Consider the following 24,134-nt stretch of genomic DNA (forward strand, 5'->3'; position numbering starts at 1 on the left):
CTAAGCAAGGCACTTGGGATTTAAAGACAGAAAATTAAACAGTCTTTACCTTCAAGGAATTCATATTTTAGTGAGAGGAGAGGTGAACCCAAAGCAGCCTAGCGATAATAATGGCAATGGCTTGTATTTACATAGGGCTTTAAGAATTAAAATGTATTTGTCAAAGATTGTTAAATTTATCATAGATAAGATTAGACTTATAGATAGAATTAGATAAAGCTTATAGATTAGACTTTGCACGGATAACTTCTCATAGATAACTAAGTACAAAATGTGGAAGTAATTAGGGGAAATACTAACAACTAGGAAGTTGAAATTTTGCTCATGGAATTTTGGAATGAAAGAAAGTTCATCATCATCATCATCCTCATCATCATCATCATCATAACAAGTGTTTTTACAGCCCTTTAAGGTTTGCAAAGTGCTTTACATAGTTATGTCATTTGATGCAGTGATCCCATGTGGCAGGCCAATTATTAACACATTTTACAGCTGAAGAAGACAGAGATTAAGTGACTTGTCCAGTGTCACACAGCTAGTAAGTGTCTAAAGCAGGATTGAAAGACCTCAGCACCTTCCAGTTTAAAATTCAGCCCCTTTTCTACTGTGCCATCTTGATGCCATAAAAAAGATGAAGAATTATAATAAATAACAGCTTGAATTAATGTAGTGATTTAAGATTTACAGATTCACAAAGTACCCTTAAATAACACTTAATAACCTTGGATTAGTTAAATAAACTGAGATTAATTCGGGTTAGATATATGGCCTGGTACAGTACATTCATCGAGTGCTGGTTTGGAGGTCAAGAAGACCTAGGGTCAGATCCAGCCTTCTCCACTTACCGGCTGGATGACTCTAAGTCACTTGACTTTGAAGTGTCCCAGATGGTTCTCTAAACCTCTGAAGTTTAGGATGATTGCTCATCTGCCTCTAGAGAGGGAGTTCCCTCTTTATCTTTATCTTTAAAGGCCATCAGATTCAACCCCCTCAATTTACAGCTGATGAAACTGTGGCCCAGAGACTTGAAATAGCTGTCCAAGTGTGCTCAAAGTCACACAGGCAGTAAAGAACAGAAGGCAGACCCTTTGATTCCAAATTCAGGGTTTTTTCCCAGCCACTATCCTGACAGTCTACATCAGGAGTTGTCCACAGCAATGAAACCACAGGTTATGTTTCTCCAAAACCACTTTATCTTTTATTAAACCTGTGGTTTAGGGGTCGAGTTTCTGATACATGTCCCAAGTACGACTGTTTAGAGCAGGAAAAACAAACAAATAACAACTAACAGAAGGACAGTCGCCTAATCCAAGCGACTTTCTTCCTTGCTCTTCTATAGATTTTTGGACCAGGGGATGACGAAGTGAAGCAGCAGAAGTGCAATATGTTCTCATTGCTGTTTTTAGGGCTGGGAATTCTTTCATTCTTTACTTTTTTCCTCCAGGTAGGTGCCAAGAGGCGGGGGACTATCGGATCAGAGTGTGTGTGTGTGTGTGTGTGTGTGTGTGTACTGAATAGATAAATAAACATACATCCCTTCTCTCAGCAGAAAGGTGGGGGACTACAGGATCAGATATGTATGAGTGTGTGTGTGTGTGTGTGTGTGTGTGTGTGTGTGTGTGTGTGTGTGTGTGTGTGTGTGTACTGTCCAATCTAGTCACAAATATCTTGCTGGTTTTCCTTAATTTAGTTGTTATGAGGGAGGGATTCAGTGCCAGGAGATAAGAGGATAAGAGGGGAGATAAGAGGTGGGAGGTGGTGGCACCATATGGAAATAGGTATGGTATAAAAACGAAAGTTATCCAATATCATCCTTCCTTTGTGGAGAGTGGGGTACTGTAGGAGCAGAGCTCTGAATGTAACAGTAGACTTGGGATTGTTGATTAGTTTTGTAGATCCTATTTTTTATTAATAGTTTGTCATGTTGACCTGAAAACTTTGTTAAGAAAAGGCAACAAGCTAAATGCATACATTTTATGATTTAATTAATTAATTAATCAATTCCCTATTAAAGATAACAGTAACATAATGCATTATGGAGCCAGAAATGTTCTGGCTACCCAGTGCAGAAATCTTCTGGCTTATATACATTTTGCCGTGAGAAAGGAACTCTCCTAATTGAGCAAATCGTAAATTCAGTAAGACAGGACAATTAACAAAGCAATGTTGGTCAGGCCTTGGGATTCCAGGCTGGATAAACATATGTCTCGGTGATAAGGAAATCCCACCACTAGCGAGTGGCAGGCTTCCTGCCCTAAACAGATAACTGACATAGGAAAGGGTAAACAAAGTTCAGTAGAAATTACGACCTAAGATGTCTATATTTTCTTTACCATTAACATGCCATAACATAGTATATGTCTACAAATATTAAGATATGGAAAATGTCCCATTATTCAAGATAGTGTCTTAGGTTAAAGGTCTCTTAAGGAATGTAGAGTCAGCCTTGGCTGGCTTTGTTGACATAGGAGAGGCATTCTCTGAGTTTGCTTCAGAGAGAACAAAGAGATTATTCCAAAATTTTATATTAAACATTATCAGTCTTAAAGGATGCCTCTCTGGGGGAATGAAGGAAGAGGAATATATTGGGGAGTGAAGGTGATATAAAAAAGATAACAATTTTTAGAAATAGTAATTAAGGAAAACAATTGTCATTGGACAAGTTTTGTTTTGTTTTGTTTTTTTAATGCGAACAAGCTCCTTAAGGGTAGGAAAACTAGTATGGTCTAAAGGTGGTGCTCTTGGGCTTTACTACATATAATGTGAAGAGAATTGCTGAGGAACTGAGCGGGTAAGTGACCTGTACAAAGATCATATAGCCAGTATATGTCAGAGGCAGGGGCTGAACACAAGTCTATAACTCTAATTCATCCTGTCTTATTTTCTGACTTCTGACTCCCTGTCTTATTCTTACTAAAAGTGGTACCAAGCATAAAATGAAATCTCTCTATGCAGAAATCTTTAGAAATGGGTCATACAATAAACATTTAGAACAGTTTGAGTGTGATACCAAGTGTGAGGATCAATTCAACAGCCTTTCAAGGTGTCCTCTAGGCCTGGGATTCTGTTACAAACTTGAGACTTGAGGATATATGACCACTTGATTTGAACACCATTAGGAGCAACTAGAGATTATTATTTTGGCTGATGATCAAGTTCTTCTAAAAGAAACAAAGCAGAAATCCCCAAAGTGAACCAGCATTCTCTTGGGTGGTAAAAGTTATACGTAGGTGTTTGCACCTGAGAAGTTTATGCCTGAGGCCTGGGGAAGATGAAATATAACAATGGCGCCCTTTTTCTTTTCTTCTCAATCAGGGCTTCACATTTGGTAAAGCTGGTGAGATCCTTACAACAAGACTTCGGTTTATGGCTTTTAAGGCAATGCTAAGACAGGTATTTCTCTCTTGCTTTTTACATTCACTTACATTCTTCTGAGTGTGCTGAGGCTGGGATTCCTTCTGCACATGGTCTCCTAGACCATTTACAGTGTTGATATGTGTGTGGGGGGAAGTGTCGGTTAAAATGAGAAAAATAGATTCTCTGGACTTGGTAGACTCTACTTAATAACATTTTCAATACAAGAACCACCTGGTACTCCATGGGCCTGATCGAAGTTTTATTAGGATCTTTAACCTAAAATATAATAGTCAGTAAATTATATAAAAAATGCTCACCTCTGCAAACTGACCTCCTCACTACCTTTTCCTCCTACCTTTATCATGCAACCTCTGGGGTTTTGCACCAAAGAAATAGAAAACTCTAGAACTAGAAACAACTACTGTATTAGTAGACAAAATGAGGTCATAACTGTATAGTGTGAAGGGACCTTAGGAATTGTCTTGTCCAACCTTTTCATTTTACAGATGCGGAAACTGAGACCAAGTCACACAGATAGTAAGTGAGAAAGCTAGAATTGGAACTCAGATCTTGTGATGCCAAGTTCATTGTTACAAGTTCAACGTTCTTCTCCCTTTGATGACAGTCCAACTGACTGCTAGTATAACCTCTACTTAGGAATGATGCTTCCCAAGTCCAAGTAGTACATTCAGTATTGGCTGAACCCTCACCCTTCTTCCAAAATGGTTTGGGCTACTCAAGCCAACATCGAGGGCATATATAGACTGTAGAATGGCAATGGGTGCTTGGAATACGTCCCACATTGTCAAGACTTGAGACCACAATCTTCCATGTCTAGATATGTATGAGTGTGTCCAATACATGCATACTGTTGTTCTTAGGGGTTGAGAATTGTTGCTGTTGTTGTTTGGGGAGGGGAAAGCATTACTTCACTGTTAAATATCAAGAGTGGAGAGGCAATGTGATATAGTGAATAGATTACCAGTCTTGGAGTCATGAAGAACTAGATTCAGATCCTGCCTATGCCAAATTCTGACCCCGGGCAAGCTATTTAATCTCACAGTGCCCCAGGTAATATTCTAAAATGATGTTACAAATGAATTGCCCAACAACATAAGCTGAGGAAGTTCCCATACTACGGGTTCTCTACACTAGTGAAATCATAGGACAGGACCAAATAAATACATTTTTTTCCACAATTTAAAGGGTATTATTTGGCTTTGTTATAGGACATGAGTTGGTTTGATGATCCTAAGAACAGTACTGGTGCACTTTCGACAAGACTTGCAACTGATGCTTCCCAAGTCCAAGGAGTATGTAACCTATTCTCTGCTGATGTATTTTTTCATCTTTGATGTAGCTGGAAATCAATATGCAGTAGAACTTTTACTTTTGGGGTGATTTCTATAGCCTTCTATCTTTTCAGGGAATGTTGACCTAATGGATGTTTTAATATTTGCCATTTTAATTCAATTCTACCAATATTTATAAAGTGTTGGGTGCTTGGGATACATAAAAAAATGAATCATTCCCTGCCCCCAGGGAGCTCACATTGTACTGGGGAATAAAGCAGGCATACAGCTAAGTAAATAGAAATCATATACACAGTAATACAAGCTAAATTTCTCTTGGCACTAAACAAATTCCTTTAAATCAATAGCATGTTTTCAGCCCTTTAATATCCTCCTCATGGACCAGAATCAGTGAGTTCCCAAAAGGGAGACATTTAATTGGAATAAAGGTAAAGTCCCACACTTGGGTGTTTAAAAACACACACACACACACACACACACACACACACACACAAATCTGCACAACATAAAGAAGAAATGATTAGAAAACAGTTCCTATAAAGAAATTGCAAATCACTCTGGACTTGGAGTCAGGAAGATCCAAGCTCAGATCATATCTTAGCCACTTGCTAGCTATGTGATCCTGGATGCCTCACTTGTTTGAGTCACTTAACAACATCTTGGTGCCTCAGTTTCCCTTTCTGAAAAATGGGAATAATACAGTCACCTAGCTCCCAGGGTTGTTGTGAGAATCAACTGAATTAACATATATGAAGTCAAAGTGCTTTGCAAGCCTTAAAACTTAATAAATGTTATTTTGTTATTATCATTATTAATGAATCAACAGTATAATGATGTGGCAAACCAAAAGTATTAGTGCAAGCTTAGACTGCATTAATTGGAATTCATTGTTCAAAATTAGAGATGTAATAGTTCCATTGTATTCTGCCCTAGAGGGCTCTTACTTGAAGTATTGTGCCAAGTTGTGTAGGCTACATCTTAAGGAAGAGTTTAACCAATCCAAACCAGTTCAAAGGAAGGTGGCCAGGATGAGGAGGGAAGTTTTGACTGAACGAACTGTTTTTAACCTGGAGAAGGAAGGATTTACAACATAATCAGTGCTGTTGGACAACTAGAACTAGATGTTTCATGGATGCCTTAAATTCAACAAGTACAAAACAACTCATTACCTTTCCCCCTAAATCTTTCCCTCTTTAGAATTTCCTTATTATTTTTGAGACTATCCCCCCTTCCTTCTAGTCACTTAAGCAGGCCACACAGGTGCTGTCCTCCATTCCTCACACGAATTTGTTGCTAAATCCTGTTGATTTTAAATTCATTCTCATCTTTTGCATAAACCCCCATATTAGTAACACAGAACCCAGATGCTTCCCTCTTTCCCTTTCAGGCTACAGGGAGCAGGCTGGCTTTGATTGCTCAGAATACAGCAAACCTTGGCACTGGGATAATCATATCATTTGTATACGGTTGGCAATTAACCCTTTTGTTATTATCAGTTGTTCCAATCATTGCTCTATCAGGAATCATTGAAATGAAAATGTTGGCTGGAAATGCCAAAAGAGACAAGAAAGAACTAGAAGCTGCTGGAAAGGTGAGTCTGATGAGAATTCATGTGGCTGTACAAATATCTTTGGGAAGCTTGCTATTATGTCTTGGCAATTATCTGCAGTGACTGATGATAATTTATGTAGAGTCCATTCCTTTGAATGATATTATTTACTGCAGTCAACAGTGCCTGAAGAAACCTACATGTACAAGACTTCTGAGTAGTCCACAAGTCTCTGACATTTTCATCCCTTATTCCTGAGTCATATTTTCAAATATATATTTTTACTATTCTTGAATTGTACTATAGTATATGCTGATTTAATTCAGAGGGCATTATGGAATTCTTTGATGTATTTCTCTTCCTCTTCTTCAGCTTCTCCAATTGATGATGGTGCATAAGTGACCACTATTTTTATGGTGCTCTTTCTGCCAACACTTATATGTTACATAATGAAACTTAGCATTGTTGGGGTCAGGCCAGAAACTGGACCTGTCGCTTCACTAGTGTACATTGGTGTACAGAGCTTCCAAAGGAAATTTCTTCCATCAGTGCATGTCAGTATTTTCCTTCAAATTAGTCTTAGAGAGTTGCTCAGGAACACCAAAAGATTAAGTAATTTGGTCCCCAGGTCCCAAGGGCACACAGTCAGTATGTGTCAGAGTTGGGACTTAGATCTCAACTCCAAGGTCACTTTCTATAAATATACTGTGGGGCCCTCCCATTTTGTATGGTTTGGGGTGTGTGTGCGTGTGTGTGTGTCATATATATACTTTTTGTGTGTAATATATGGATCTATACACACACAGTAGATACATACATACATACATATGTACACACACAGACACACTGATTGGACAACACACACACACACATTGGACAACATTGGTTGTTGTCCTTCGTCTTCGAAGAGGACCAAAGTGACATCATCATGATAAAGTGAAATTTCAGCGTGTCTAGCTGTGACTTGGAATGCTCTACCATGGGTTGGGCGCAGATAGTCCATGTGAATGTTTGAGGTAGATATCCCAAAATTGCGCATCCTGCATTTACTTTGTGTTGTCTCAATTCTGCTTTGCTCAAAGAGCACAGCACCCTTTCTGATGTGGGCATGTCATGCCTAGCGGTCCTGTGCCAGTGTCTCTGATGATGCACAGTCCAATCCAAAGTTCTTGAGAGAGACCTTGAGTGTGTCCTTGTATCATTTCTTCTGGCCACCATGTGATCACCTGCTCCATGCAAGTTCTCCATAAAATAGTCTTTTCGGCAAGTGTACATTTTGCATTCAAACAACGTGGCCAGTCCATCAGAGTTGCGCTCTCTGAAGCATAGTTTGAATACTTGGCAGTTCAGCTTAAGCAAGGACTTCAGTGTCTGGTACCTTATCCTGCCAGGTGATCCTCAGAATCTTCCTAAGACAGTTCAAATGGAAGTGATTCAGTTTCCTGGCATGGTGCTGGTAGACTGTCTATGTTTCATAAGCATATAACAATGAGCTCTGTAGACCTTCAGTTTGGTAGTCAGTCTAATACCTCTTTTCTCCCTAACTTTTCTTTGGAATCTCCCAAACACTGAGCTAGCTTTGGCAATGTGTGTATCAACTTCATTGTCAATATGTACATCCCTGGAAAATACACTACCAACTTAAGTGAACTTATCCACAGCATTCAAAACTTCTCCACTTGTTGTAACTAATGATCCGTGTATGGATGGTGTGGTGGTGGCTGAGGAACACCTGTGTTTTCTTGGTGTTAATTATTAGGCCAAAATTAGCACAGGCAGCAGAGAATTCATCCATACTTTGTTGCATCTCAGCTTCAGAGGCTGCACTGAGTGCACAATCATCTGCAAAGAGGAAATCATGCACCAACACTTCCTCCACTTTGGTCTTGGCTTGTAACCTTTGCACATTGAAGAACTTACCATCAGTACAATAGTTGACCTTGATGCCATGTTCATCCTCATTGAAAGCATTTGTCAACATGGCTGAAAACATCATGCTAAAAAGCATGGGAGCAAGCACACAGTCCTGTTTCACTCCCTGGTGACTGGGAAGGCACGAGAGCATTGTCCATTATTCAGAACCCGGGCAAATATGCCATCATGAAATTAACATACAGTATTGATGAACTTCTCCTGGCAACCAAATTTTGACATAATTTTTCCATAAGCCCTCATGACTAACAGTGTCAAAGGCCTTGGTCAGATCTACAAATGTTGTGTACAGACCTCTGTTCTGCTCCTGGCATTTCTCCTGGAGTTGTCAGGCAGCAAATACCATATCAACTATTCCTTGGCCCTTTCTGAAACCACACTGGCTCTCAGGTATATGGCCATCTTCCAAGTGAAGGATCAGCCTATTAAGGAGGACTCTAGCAAGAATTTTGCCAGCAATGACTAAGAGAGAGATCCCCCTGTGATTGTTACAGAACAGTCTATTCCCTTTGCCTTTATAGAGATGGACAGTGGAGGCATCCTTGAACTCCTGGGGGATAACCTCCTCTTGCCATATAGCCTGGAAAATTTCAGTTAGCTTTTGTATGAGCAATGGTCCTCCTACCTTGTAAATCCCAGCTGGAATAGAATCAGCACCAGGTGCTTTGCCACATGAAAGGAGCTTAATGGCCCTCAAAACATCTTCTTTAGTTGGAAGAACACAGATATATACACATTGTGAAGGAAAAGGTTGACTTGACTGTGGAAGGGGAAACCAATCAACTTACCATAGGGTAATTGAGACCAAAGCTGAATCTTCAGAGGGCCTTAATTATGCCATTTCATCTAACCTGCATCTAGCACAGTACCTGGCACAGTATAAATGCTTAACCAATGCTTGTTGAATTGAATCTTGAAGGGGATCTGGGAATGGGGAGAGATATGCTGGATCTGAGTCCAAGAAGGGAAGAATCCTAGGAGTGAGAGCAATAAACTGGTGCTAAAGCAAAGCAGGAAACAAAACCCCTAAAGTGGCAAGGCATAGGAAGGTGGCAAGGGGCCAGGGCTGCTGGAGTCTGAAAGAGGATTTTAAAGTTCTTATCAGTGGAAGAAGAGAGAAGAGGTGAAAAATGGCAGATAATTGGATTCAGATGAAGACAATGGCTCCAAGGCTCTATTTGGCTTGAGGCCTTCACAGGAAGCTGTTAAGTACCCATATAAGGCAATTGAACTCCCCAAGAAAAGATCAGAAGACTAGAGTACACATAAATAAATAAAGCTTCTCTCAGGAGTCCCCAGAGAGGTGAAAAGGCATAGTCAATAGACAATTTGGAAGATGTCTGTCCTGGAATCCATTAAGAATAGAGAACTGGGCAGAGCCAAGATGGCAGAGTAGAAAGACACACATATGCTGACTCTTCCCACACATCCCTTAAAATACCTGTAATGAAAGACTCTCAACAAATTCTGGAGCAGCAGAAGTGGAAAACAACAGAGTGGAGGAGATTTCCAGCCCAGGGTCACCTGAAAGGCCAGCGGGAAACGTCTATTGCATCGGACGCGGAGCAGAGCCCAGCCCAGTCTTTGCCTCATGGTGCCTGAACAGCCCTTGGAGGCGGAATCTCCAGTTGCAGCAGCAGTGGGTTTGCAGATCCCTCAATCCATAGGCACCAAAGGTCAGTGACAGGGTTTTTTCAGCTGGCCAGGAAGGGAGAAGGGCCTTCCCATAGCTCCAGCCTCAGGTAGTGGCTGCAGAGGCCACACTGGGCAGACAGCAGCAGTTCCCACAGCAGCCCCTACAGCAGCCTGCATCCATTGTTGGATCTTAAAACCCCTGGGGGCACTAAGCAGTCCATTCTTACCTCAGCCCTGTGTAGAGGCCCTGCAACAGCTGATCTTTATCTCACACTGAATGGCATCCCTGCCTCCCACAGCTTATCTGAATCTCAGCCCCCAGTGCTGGCTTGGTGGAACTGGAGGCCAGGTGGCTGTGGAGAGGAAACTGCTAAGATTCTGGGCACAAAAATCTCTGTTTTCTCCAAGACCAGTGTACACTCTTGATTGTGCCACTTTGGAGGAACTGAGATCTTGCAGATTCCCAGAGTATACCCTACTCTTGACAAAGGACCCAAAAGTCAAGTAACTGGTTGGGAAAATGCCCAAAAAAGGGGGAAAAAAATAAGACTATAGAAGGTTACTTTCCTGGTGAACAGATATCTTCTCCTATCCTTTTGGATGAGAAAGAACAATGCTTACCATCAGGCTTCTGTATCCCAAACATCCAAAATAAATATTCAGTGGTCTCAGGCCATGGAAGAGCTCAAAAAGGATTTTGAAAATCAAGGAAGAGAGGTGGAGGAAAAATTGGGAAGAGAAATGAGAGGGATGCAAGAAAAGCATGAAAAGCAGGTCAACACCTTGCTAAAGGAGACCCAAAAAAATGCTGAAGAAAATAACACCTTGAAAAATAAGCTAACTCAATTGGCAAAAGAGGTTCAAAAAGCCAATGAGGAGAAGAATGCTTTCAAAAGCAGAATTAGCCAAATGGAAAAGGAGGTTCAAAAGTTCACTGAAGAAAATAGTTCTTTAAAAATTAGAATGGAACAGATGGAGGCTAATGACTTTATGAGAAACCAAGAAATCACAAAACAAAACCAAAAGAATGAAAAAATGGAAGATAATGTGAAATATCTCATTGGAAAAACAACTTGACTTGAAAAATGATCAAATGATCAAAAGTCATGATCAAAAAAAGAGCCTAGACTTCATCTTTCATGAAATTATCAAGGAAAACTGCCTTGATATTCTAAAACCGGAGGGCAAAATAAATATTGAAAGAATCTACCGATCACCTCCTGAAAGAGATCCAAAAAGAGAAATTCCTAGGAACATTGTGGTCAAATTCCAGAGTTCTTAGGTCAAGGAGAAAATATTGCAAGCAGCTAGAAAGAAACAATTCAAGTATTGTGGAAATACAGTCAGGATAACACAAGATCTAGCAGCTTCTACATTAAGGGATCCAAGGGCTTAGAATATGATATTCCAGAAGTCAAAGGAATTAGAACTAAAACCAAGAATCACCTACCCAGAAAAACTGAGTATAATACTTCAGGGGAAAAAATAGTCTTTCAATGAAATAGAGGACTTTCAAGCATTCTTGATGAAAACATCAGAGCTGAAAAGAAAATCTGACTTTCAAACACAAGAATCAAGAGAAGCATGAAAGGTAAACAGCAAAGAAAAATCATAAGGGACTTACAAAAGTTGAACTGTTTACATTCCTACATGGAAAGACAATATTTGTAACTCTTGAAACTTTTTTCAATATCTGGGTAGTTGGTAGAATTACACACACACACACACACACACACACACACAAATAGAGAGAGAGAGACAGAGAGCACAGGGTAAGTTGAACAGGATGGGATCATATCTTTAAAAAAATGAAATTAAGAGGTGAGAAATATATTGGGAGGAGAAAGGGAGAAATGGAATGGGGCAAATTATCTCTCATAAAAGAGGCAAGTTAAAGACCTTTCAGTGGAGGGAAAAAGGGGGAGGTGAGAGAAAAAGCATGAAGCTTACTCTCATCACATTCGACTAAAGGAAGGAATAAAATACACACTCATATTGGTATGAAAACCTATCTTACAATACAGGAAAGTGGGGGAGAAGGGGACAAGCAGGGTGGGGGGGATGATGGAAGGGAGGGCAATGGAAGGAGGGAGCAATTAGAAGTCAACACTCTTGGGGAGGGACAGGGTCAAAAGAGAGAGTAGAAGAAATGGTGGGCAGGATAGGATGGAGGGAGATATAGTTAGTCTTGCACAACATGACTATTAAGGAAGTCATTTGCAAAACTACACAGATATGACCTATATTGAATTGATTGCCTTCCCAATGGGGATGGGTGAGGAGAGAGGGAAGAAGAAAAGTTGGAACTCAAAGTTTTAGGAACAACTGTTGAGTATTGTTCTTGCATACAACTAGGAAATAAGAAATACAGGGGTATAGAAATTTATCTTGCCCTACAGGACAAAAGAGAAGATGGGGATAAGGGAAGGGAGGGATGTTAGAAGGGAGGGCAGATTGGTGATAGGGGTAGTTACAATGCTCGGCATTTGGGGGTGGGGGGAGGGGAGAAATGGGGAGAAAATTTGGAACTCAAAATTTTGTGGAAACGAATGTTGAAAACTTAAATAAATAAATTTAAAAAGAAAACAATAGAGGACTGCTGTCCAAGAGTGCATTGCTGTCATTATAGTGAGTGATGAGAATATGGTACATTTTTCTGCCAGTGAAAAATAACCATTTTGTATACAAAGTAATAGTTACTGACTTTCAAAACTCAAAGCATTAACTAGTCAAATTCTTGTCCAATGAACTGCTACTGATAAGCCCAGGTCCTCTCCGGTGTCAGGGCTCCTCCTCCATCTCCTGAAAGTCATTCTTCCTGACTGCAGCTTTCTCTGTTGGTCTGCATCCCCAAACTTCAAAATTTGGTTTGGTTTGAATTTTAATTTTTGGATTGTGCATCTGTGATTTCATCACCATGGAGAATTTCTGGTCAATCTTTACAAGCCACTTGTCTTAGGTGTCACCAGAAGCACTGAGAGGTTTTGATTGGTCTATAGTCACAAAGCTGATATTGTGCCAAAGGTGGGACTTAGCTGCTCTAAGCCTGAATTATGAGAATGAATTGTAGATGTGTGATTCGGATGTCTCTTTTTATCCATACCAGTTGGGTTTTTTTAAGTCTTTCAAGCTTTTGCTGAACATTGAGAACTATCTTGAATAAAAGGGTTCAGCCTTTGAGTATATACCAGAAAATAAGCACATAACAGGAATTGTTGACATAGCCCTAAAATCTGTTTTTAAAAACTATTTAATGCTACTACTAATTAGTATTAACTCCTAATAGTAGTATTACCTGTTAGGACTGGATACAGCATTAGACTTGGAGTCAGGAAGAAGTGAATTGGAATCCTGTCTTAGATAAGACCTACTATGTGATCCTGGTTCTCTATGCCTCAGTTTCTCCATCTGTAAAATGGAAATAATAATACCTATCTCCTAGGGTTATATTTGGAAGGTGAAATGAGAGATTATATGAAAAATATTTTGCAAGCCACTATATTAAATGTTGTTGTTCAGTCACATCCAGTCCTTTGTGATTCCATATGGGGTTTTCTTGGCAAAGATAGTGGAGTGGTTTGTGCCATTTCCTTCTCTAGCTCATTTTACAGATGAGGAAACTGAGGCAAACATGGTGAAGTGTCTTGCAGAGGGTCACCCAGTTAGTAAATGTCTGAGGCAGGATTTGAACTCAGGTCTTCCTGACTCCAGGCCCAGCATTCTATCCAACTGTGCCACTGGGAATAGAAGGATTTGGGTTCAAATGACTCCTCTAACACTCCCTCACCCTAGGCATGATTGAGGTTTTTCTAGGCATAGTTTCCTTGGTGGTAAACTGAAGCACTTTTCATATATTACTTAATTTGGCCCTAAGAGCCCACCCAGAGCACATAATTGTTAATCCCATTTTACTGGTGATGAATCTTGGGCTCTGGTAGATTAAATCCCCCACCTAATAGAGAATTGCAATCCAGATCTAACTCCAAAGCCAAAGTTCATTTCACTGTACTACCAAGTGAATTAGTTAAATAGAATGAATTCAACTGATTTTCCTCAACAAGGGAGTCATTCTGTAAGGTTACTGACATATTATTTAGCCTTGCCCTTAGGGAGTTTTAGTTTCTTCTGGAGCATCTCCTGATTCTCTTTATCTGCTGTGTGGCCTGGGGGATATCTCTTAACCTTCTAAGACTTAATTGATCTAAGACATATCTCTACTAAGGTTTAGATACATTATAGTCGATCCACATTTGATAAAAGGAATTCCTTCATTAATGAAATCATAGATCTTTGATTTGTTCAAATGTTGCTATGATAGTAAAGTATGAAAGGTGTTAATACTATGTTTATATAATAATTTTTATGAAAGGTAGTATGGTGTAGTGGGCAGAAGGTCACCTTTGGAATCAAGTAGACCAGTATTCATTTTCTGCCTCTTCTACATGGTAGCTTTTGGGACTGTGGCCAAGTCACTTAACTTCTCAAAGGGAACTCTCCAAATTGCTGGTCTGTATGTGTATAAGTATAGAGTTCCTTTACCAAGAGTTCCCTGTAAAATCACAGGTACAGGCCAATAATAATGATTTATAATACAGTACAATACACTATAGTGTAGTATTATCTCTTCTAATGAGGATCTCGTTTGTGTTACAGATTGCAACGGAGGCAATAGACAACATAAGGACAGTTGTGTCCTTGACCCAAGAAAGGAAATTTGAATCAATGTATGGAGAAAATTTGAATGGGCCCTACAGGTAATAGACACAAGACTTAATGCCTGAGCTTTGCTTAAAAACGAGTAGATCAATATTGAATTGCTGTCCTGAACATTATATTTCTTTAAATAGTGTAGTAATGATATTGGAACCCTGCCTCAGATACTTTCTATGTGACCCTGATTCTCTGTGCCTCAGTTTCCTCATCGGTAAAGTGGGGATAATAATATCTATCTCTTAGGGTTATGTTGGGAAGGTGAAATGAGGGACTATATGAAAAATATTGAACATTATATTTCTTCAAACAGTGTCAAAATGATAAAGATGTGGAGGCATTACATAAATAGGTGGATTTTTTAAAGATTTTTTTTAAAAAAATTGTAACAGGAGGAGGGTTGTAGTAAATTGGGAAAGAATTTTTACAGCTAAGCTCGGGGATAAAGGCCTCATTTCTAGAATATATAGAGAACTGACCCAAATGTATAATCATACAAGTCATTCCCCAACTGATAAATGGTCAAAGGATATGAATAGGCAATTTTCAGAGGAAGAAATTAAAGATATCTATAATCATATGAAAAAAATGCTCTAAATCACTTCTGATTAGAGAGATGCAAATCAAAACAACTCTGAGGTACCCCATCACACCTATAAGATTGGCAAACATGACAGAACAGGAAAATGATAAATGCTGGAGAGGATGTGGGAGAGTTGGAACACTAATTCACTGTTGGTGGAGCTGTGAGCTGATCCAACTATTCTGGAGAGCGGTTTGAAACTATGCCCAAAGGGCTACAAAAATGTGCATACCCTTTGACCCAGCAATATCGCTACTAGGACTGTATCCCCAAGAGATCATAAAAATGGGAAAGGGTCCCACATGTACAAAAATATTTATAGCAGCACTCTTTGTAGTTGCCAAAAACTGGAAGTCAAGGGGATGCCCATCAATTGGGGAATGGCTGAATAAATTATGGTATATGAATGTAATGGAGTACTATTGTGCCATAAGAAATGATGAACAAGAAGACTTCAGAGAGGCCTGGAAGGACTTATGTGACCTGATGCTGAGTGAAAGGAGCAGAACCAGGAGAACTTTGTGCACAGCAATGACCACAGTGTGCAAGAGTTTTTTCTGGTAGCCTTGGAACTTCATAATAATGCAAGAACTTTAAAAAAAAAATGTTCCCAATGGTTTTCTAAGGCAAAATGCCTTCCACCCTCAGAGAAAGAACTATGGAATTCATTCACAGAATGTAGCAGATCATGTTTGTGTGTGTGTATTATGTTTTGATTTGTTATATGATTTCTTCCATTTATTTTAGTTTGTCTACACAGCATGACTATAGTGAAAATGTGTTCAATAGGAAAGTGTATGTAGATCCTATATAGAATTGTGTGCCATCTTGGGGAGGGAGGGGGGTGGTGGGGGGTAGATGTGGGTGGGTAAAAATCTAAGTTTTATGGTGGTGATTATAGAATATTAAAAAAAATAAATAAAATAATAAAAAAAATTGTAACAGGAGACAATATGATGAAAGCAAGAGCTGTAGATTACTGCTCAAGAAATCCAGGATTGAGAACTACCTCTACCCCTGCTACTTACTAGCCATTTGATCTTGGACAAATAACCTTTCTGAGTCTCAGTTTCCCCATATGTAAAATGTATAGTATGTATAACATAAAATAATGATAAAAGTGATAATAATACCGTATGTCACAGGGTTGCTGTAAGGGTAATGCTATCTTATGCTAAATACTAAAGTGTGCTATAAATGCATCAGGGAAGTCAGAACTCAGTAATCAAGAAGGAGCAGAGAACTGAATAATGATTTGATTTTGAGTTTGGATGGTGTGTATACTCCATCTGGGCAGTTCAGAACAGAAATTAACATTGGACATTAATCAGTTTCCTTCTGACTAAGCTGACTTCACCAAAGGTGCCTTGTGTTCTTTAGCAAATTTAAATCTTTCATTTTGTAGGAAAAGAGTAGCCCTAAAGTCTAAACCATTCTAGCTACAAGATTCCTCGGTTTAGATATCATATGAATTCCATTCATTCATCAAGCATTTAGTATATGCTAGGTGATATATATTGTGAACACAGATGAAGGCAAAAGTCTTTATTGACAAAGAGCATTAAAAGTCATCTTCTCAAGTAGCTTATGACAAGTATACAAATTGCCTTGTAAAAATTAGAATGAGGGAAGTACAAAGTGCTATGAGTTCAAATCAAGGAGGAGTCTTTAGCAAACAGGGAACAGGAGAGGCTTCCTGGAGAATGTATCTGCAGTATTGCCCAATTTACCAGAAATAGCTTAAAAAAGAAATGAATTTAACTTCCTCTGGCTTATTCTGGGGGCAGCTAGATGGTGCAGTAGGTAGAACACCAGGTCTGGAGTCAGGAAGTCTCATCTTTGAGTTCAAATCTGGCCTCAGACAGTAACTGATCCTAGGCAAATCACTCAACCCTGTTTGCCTCAGTTCTCTCCTCTGTGAAATGAGCTGGAGGAGGAAATGGTAAACTATTCCATTATCTTTTCCAAGAAAACCCCAAATGGGGTCACAAAGAGTTGAATGCACCAAAAAACAACTAAACAGTAGCTTGTTTATGAGGAAGCTATGATGGTTTTTGGTAGTCATTGTTTCTGAAGAAAAATTCAAAAATTTTCAAAATTTCTAAAATTTTTTCTAATTTTTCTAATTCTAAATTTCTAAAATTTAAAATTTCTAAAATTTTCAGAAAATAATTTCAGGCTTTCTAGTATGTAGTTTCTGAAATCTACTTCACCCTGTTTTTCAAAATCAGGACATTTCCTAGATCCTTTCCTCATTAACTCTATATGCCAATAGGAAGACTATAAACTCCACTCACTTCCACTGTAGCATACTTTCATGCATTAAACAATCCAGTTCATTAAATATTTGATACTCTACTATATGCAAAATGTAGTGTTGGTTGCTGAGGAAGCTATAAAAATAAAAAATCTGCAATTCCTGCCTTTAAGGAGTTTATAACCTAGAAAAGATGTTCTTAATCTGGGGACTAGGGAACCTGTTTTTTAAAAATATTTTGATAATTACATTTCAATATAATTACTTTCCTGTTGAAATCCTATATACAAGAGAATGAGCATTTTTAAAGATTCTCTATATGCCAAGATAAATGCTTTATAAATATTATCTCATTTTATTTATTATCTTATTTCATTTCATGAATTTAAAAATATTATGCTGAGAAGGGATCTGTAGGCATCACAAAATTGCCCATGGAATTCATGACATGGAAAAGATTAAGAGCCTTTCATCTGGAATAAAGCAGTTGAACACAAACCACACTGAACAGGGAACCTCAATTACTAAGGTTCCTAAATACACTTCCTTAGTTACAGGAACAGCTTCACTCTGGTGACAGTTTCTTATCTCTTCTGGTGAGGAATGGAGCATGCTCACAGATTCTTCTGGTATCCATTTGAAATTCAATTTTAAAAATTATGCCCATGTTCTAGACTGAATTAGAAACAATGGGAAATTGATATTTTGCTCTGTAATGCTTATCCAAAGCATGTTCCAGAATTTAAAACAACTCATCCTTACATGGTGCTTTAAAATTTAAAAATTAATGGAGGCTTTTCATTTTTAGGTCATAAGGGACTTCTAGTTTGTGCCTATAGATAGATGCACCTATGGTTCTGATACTTGTATCTTTAAGACATTCATTTGACAAGAAAATCTATAGATGTTTGAGTCAAGAAGTCCATACATTAATGGGAATTAAGCTTTAAGTCTAAACTTGACATTGTCTTCTCCAGGTTGGTTTGTTTTCTGCCACATATCAAGGTTACTGAATCTCTGTTGATAATTCTATCTAGATCAGTACTCAGAATTTCATGTGTGGGAGTTATAGAGCTAGAGCTAGAAGACACTTCTGAAGTCATCTAATCCAGAGGTGGCTAGAGGGTGCAATGGGTAGAGAACCAGCTCTGGACTCAGGAGGGCCTGAGTTCAAATCTAGCCTCAGACACTTGGCACTTATTAGCTGTGTGACCCTGGGCAAGTCATTTCACCCTGATTGCCTTGCCCCACCCCCCCCAAAAAAAGTTATCTAGTCCAATTGGAAGGTATCTAAGAGGTCAAATTGGAGGTCATCTAGTCCAGCCCTTTCATTTTACAAATGAAGAAACTAAAGGCCAGAAATGTTCAATGATTAATTCAGGTTCACAATCTGAATCCAATTTGTAGCAGAGTCAGAATTCAAACCTGGATCCCTCTTACTTCAAATCCTATCATCTTGTTAAGGAAAAAAATGAGGAAATTGTTATAAACAAACATTTTTTTTGTCTTCCTTTTCAGAAATTCTGTGCGGAAGGCCCACATTTATGGAATCACTTTCAGCATTTCTCAGGCATTTATGTATTTTTCTTATGCTGGTTGTTTTCGATTTGGTGCTTACCTAATAGTGAATGGACACATGCGTTTTCGAGATGTTATTCTGTGAGTACCTTGACAATTTCTTTTAGGCTATTCAGTACCAGGGTTTCAGACAGTACTGTTATCTTAGGTTTAGAAGTTTCTCTTTTGAAAATAGAGCTAAACACTTCAATCAAAGGAGTTTTTAAATTGAAAATGAAGTCTTTTGCTATGATGATTGTTACTAGCATGTAGGAGATACTATAGAAGAAACCACAGTTTCGAAGTTAGGATCCTTGGAATCTTAGGGATAAAAGGGGTCTTAGAGGTAGACCATTTAGTCCAATCCTCCATCCAATGTAGGAATCTTCCCTACAAAATCCCTCACAGGCAATCTTCCAGTCCCTAAGGCAACCTCCAAGGCAACTCATTCCAACATGGGGTGGTTTTAATTGTTAAAAAGTTCTTCCTTACATTGAACTGAGATCAGCTGTCCTTTAACTTCCACACATTGGTCCTAGTTCTGCTCTCTGGAAGTATGCAGTAGTGTAATCCTTCTCACAGATGACAATATTTTTGGACATTTGAAGATAGATATCAAGTACCTGCTCCCATATCTACCTTCCTGTCCCACTCCTGCTTTCACAACTCCAGATGCTATGAGAAGCAAAAACAAAATGGAGTTCTGGATTTGGCACCAGCAAGATTTCATTTCCATTCCATTTCTGACACTTATTAGACGAGTGACCATGGCCAAGTGACTTGGCCTCTCTGAGACTTAGTCAACTATCTAGAGAGTTGAGACAATATAGAAAATGAGTATCAGGGAGCAACCATATCAATGCAGTCATCTTTGATGTATTAACAATCATCTTCCCCTAAAGAATTTTTTGTAGGCCAACTGTCACCAATTCCTTCAACCACTTCTTATCTGAATGACATGGCTTTGAGTCCTGCCCACATCCTATACACATACTCTGCCCTTATTAATACTACAAGTGGACACTGAAGGGCCACTGGAGCCACTACTACCTTTGTTCTGGACAGTGGGCTTCTCTTCATTAAGATGACACGTTTTTTTAGGATCCATTAATTCACATTGGGCTTGCATTCACTCAAGATCTATCTCTAAATCTTTTTCATATTAACTACTTTTATTGTAGGTCTTTTCCTTCCTACAGTTTTAAAGTCGTATCAAGTTTCTTTGCCTTGAGGACATTTATACCTCATCCTATTAGTTTGAGCCCATCAGTCCAACCTGTTAAAAACTTTTTGGATACTGATCTGTCATTGTTGAATGTATTAGCTGTCCTTCTCAGGTCTGTGTCTTTAGTAAATTTGTCCAGCACAGCAGTGTGGTACAGTGAGTGAAGAGGGCACTGGATTTGGAGTCATTAGAGATATTAGAGATAAAGGTTCTGATTTTGCCTCTAACTCTTTCTGGGCAACTCATTTAACTTTCTGACCCTCACTTTCCTCATTTCCAAAAAGGAGATCATAACACCTCCAGGACTTACCTCCTAGGTCTGTTGTAGGGAACAACTGAGAGAGTTGTGCAGAGGGATCTGCAATCCTTAAAATGCTACATAAGTGTCATTACTATTATTTTTGTGTCATCATCTGAGGCAAACAGGCTAAAGCTAAGAAGAGAACTGAGGAGCGTGCTTCTAGAGAGGTCCTTCTAGTTATGTGGTTCGTATTTTTTTTTTTCAAATGCTAAGGTCTCTTTTTAGCATCAAACATATTGAGGACCTCCACTGGGGTTGTCCTATAAATATTTCTAAAATGTTCAATGGCAAAAAAGACTATGAATTAATTTGGCAATGCTTTTAATGAAATGGATAACAGCATCTAAATACAGTTGAAAAACAATGAAATGCATAAATATATACTGTTTATTCTCTACTGAAATATATTTTGTTTATTATACTGAGTCACACTACATATTTTTGACGAATAAAACGTATGGTGTGTAAGTGACCCTGCTTTCTAGAAGCTGGTAGAGCAAAAGCAGTAACAGATTCTATCATGCTAGGAATGCTTTGGCTATAATCCAGATGCCACATTGTATTTGTTGTCCAAAGATCAGACTAGCTAAGTACAAAAAGTCTCATTGCCAGTAGGTTAAAAACTGGGTATTAAGTTATTTGGCCATGCCAACCCATGAAACTAAGAAACTAAGGCACAAAATGTGCCTTAATCCTTTGTAAGCTCTTGCTGTTTCTAGAAGCGATGGTGGTAGAGTTACAGGAAAAGGGACAGACAAAGTTTTAAAACTGACTGTAAACGTGTAAGAATGGATTTAAATCTGCATCATTGGAGGAAGAATCCACTTTAGTTAGATCATAAATCCATTGGACTATTACAATATTAATATTAACTCTTAGTGCTCAAGATGCAAAATACTTGTCTAGTGACCAATAAATTGGCATATTATGGAACTAAATCATTTCAATATTGACAGTTAATATATAAATAAGATTAGAAGACTTTAAAAAGTTAACTAAACGGAAGTATGGCCATATGACCCCAATATTCTCCATGGAGAGGCAAATAAGATGTTGATAGAGTTGGCCTTATCATAGGTCTAAAGGGAACATCACTTCATAGGATACTTGGTCATCTCATATTGTAGTGCTCTTGATGAGTACAGGACTACTCAAAGCCTTGGAAGTTGGTGGGCAGCTATATTTGCATATGAAAGGCACAAGTTTGTAATAAAAGATTTAAGGCACAGGGCAGTAGCCCATAAAGCCTCACTTAGTCTTTTTTTGTTCTTGCTTCCCTGTATTTGTTCATTTGCATGGCAAAATCCATAGGATTTTGGTAGTGAAGTGCATTTCAGAGTCCAACTTTCACACAGCTTACCACCAAATCCAGACAGTTAAGACAAAATCTTTAGCCTGGAGGCAGTGACTAGTTTTTCTTTGAGACCCTTAACTAGATGTGATAGGTTATATCTTTGGCCATAGACTCAAAGAGCTATTTGCCTGAGCTTATCAGGGAGAGGCTTTCTAGTCACTGCACCTAAGAAGACAGGAGCCAGAACAGCCAGTACTTATCCTGGAACAGATGAAGCTCAGAAGCTGGTCCAAGAGAGAAGCTCCATATTCACATGCTCTGTGGAAGATCCCAGCAGCAATACAAGACCAACAGAGCAATGCCTAGCACTGGTGAGCCACCCAGAAGAAATTAGAACCACAAGATGATATCGCCAGAGGACATCAGCAGCCCTACAGTCTTAGAGGTGTGAGTTGCCCTGGCAACCTGTGTGTCCCTATGTGTGTTTGCCCCACACATGCCCCTGGCCACATGGCTTCCTGGTGTGTGCCTTTTCATGCATGTTCCCTGGCCACACTTGTTCTCTATGTGTGTGCACTTCATGCATGGTTCATGATCATGTGCATTCCTTACATGTGTGCCTCCCTTGCATGTACTCTGACCAGGGTACACACTTAAGTGTACATTCCCCCACACATTTTCCCTAGGCATGTCCACTCTTCCCATTGATGGCTTGTGTATTTGTGAGCAAATGTGCTCCAGCTTTATGGGGGAAAGGTTCTACTACTATTTGAATTATTTCATTATATGCTTTTTGTTTTGGATAAAATGTGTCCTCTAGCTGTTTAAAGTAAATATATCAGGCATGAGCTCATGAAATATGACTTTGAGAGGATGTAGACCCACATAATATCTTGAACCTGGGTACAGCTTTTTTTTGGGGTCTATATCCAAGAAAGAGTATCCCAGGTGTTAATATGAATAGAAGTAAAGAGATTCATTTCTAGATAATTGCAGCTCTAAGAAGAGCTTGATTTTTAAAATTCCAAATTAAATATATGTATTCTAATATCTGATGACATCAATGCAAAGATGGACAGAGGGGAGAATGGTAAAAATGTTAGAAAACATGACTTTGAATCAAGAAATGAAAGACTTATTTAAACAAACTACTGATGCAGAAAAAATTAAAAATGGATAAAGGATAAACTTAGACAATAAGTTTGCCATATCCTACAGAAGTTCAAGTGACATAAAGAAAGCAGCCAAAATAGCCTAGAAACCACCTCCACCAGAAAATATTTTACCTCCTTGCCTCGTGGCAACATATGGCAGTCAAAGGCAATGATAGTTTAGAGTTTAAAGTTTTTGTAAAATTTTACAAAAAAGGATACTAAAAGATTATGACCAACACTGCCTTATAAAATAGTGAGTAGTGATGAAAGGAGAAGGAAATTTATTGAAAGATTGGTGTGAGGCCCAATAAGGCTAGTTTACTCCCAAAATATTTTAGAGCAAAACTGGAAGAAGGGGAAAAAAGATTAAAAATGGAAAAACCCTACAATTTTATAAGAAATTTGTTCAAAATTACTAGTGGAACCACCAGATGTAGGATCTAGTTTCATATTTCTCAATGTGCTATATTTCCTCAGTGAGGAAATAGAAATGATACTAAAGAAAACTTAAGTGGGGAAAAACAGCTGAACCAGACAAAGAATATGTTGAAGACAACTCTGCCAGAAATGACATAAGGATACTGAGGGATGTTGCTCAAGATATTCAACTGAATCAATTAAATAGATATATATCAAGAAGCTAGCATATGCAAGACATTGGGCTAAGCTCTGGGGATACAAAAACCAGTCCCTGTCCTCAAAGAACTTGTATTCTACAAAATGGACACGGATAAATCAAAACAAGATCATTTGAGGCAAGAGAGAGCACTGTCAACAGAAGGGCATCAAGAAAGTCTTCACATAGGAGGTGTTGTCTGACCTTGAAGGAATAGAAAGGTTCCAAAGACAGAGGTAAAGGAGAGAATGCATTTCAGCAAAGGAAATTAAGAGGTGGAATGGCAAGTTGGAGGAGCAATAAGTCATTTGGGTAGAATATGGAGTGTTTAAAGGGGAATAATATGTAATAAGTCTGTAAATGTCATTTGAAGCCAGATTGTGAGTGACTTTCAATGCCAAGCTGAGGAGTTTATTTTATCTTAGAAGCAATAGGGAGCCACTGAAGAGTCTGAGTCAGATTTGTGCTTTTAGAAGATTGTTTTGGTAGTTGTGTGAATTATGGCTTAGCAAAAAGATAGCGGAAGTAAGGAGACCATCTGAGATCCTAGTCAATAGTACAGATTAATCCAAATGACTACTTTCTCACCTTTACAAAATTGGAGAACAATTTACAAATGTTATATCTAAGAAATGCTTGATAAAAAAATAT

General features: G+C 38.6%; 1 protein-coding gene across 9 annotated transcripts in view; it reads left to right on the plus strand.

The window, feature by feature from the left end:
* The window catches only part of LOC140532743 (phosphatidylcholine translocator ABCB4), a 116,875-nt gene that overhangs the window by 73,153 nt on the left and 19,588 nt on the right, over positions 1-24,134 (plus strand). For 8 of the 9 annotated variants that reach the window (XM_072651572.1, XM_072651573.1, XM_072651576.1 and 5 more), the window contains 6 exons: positions 1,340-1,444; positions 3,316-3,393; positions 4,587-4,670; positions 6,058-6,261; positions 14,440-14,540; positions 18,855-18,995. In XM_072651572.1, the coding sequence (XP_072507673.1) occupies positions 1,340-1,444; positions 3,316-3,393; positions 4,587-4,670; positions 6,058-6,261; positions 14,440-14,540; positions 18,855-18,995 (713 nt within the window). Of the gene's footprint in view, positions 1-1,339; positions 1,445-3,315; positions 3,394-4,586; positions 4,671-6,057; positions 6,262-14,439; positions 14,541-18,854; positions 18,996-21,883; positions 22,027-24,134 lie in introns of those variants that run through there. The other variant, XM_072651579.1, reaches the window with a different exon arrangement.

The sequence above is a fragment of the Notamacropus eugenii genome, chromosome 3, assembly GCF_028372415.1.
Source record: "Notamacropus eugenii isolate mMacEug1 chromosome 3, mMacEug1.pri_v2, whole genome shotgun sequence".
Taxonomy (NCBI): Eukaryota; Metazoa; Chordata; class Mammalia; order Diprotodontia; family Macropodidae; genus Notamacropus; species Notamacropus eugenii.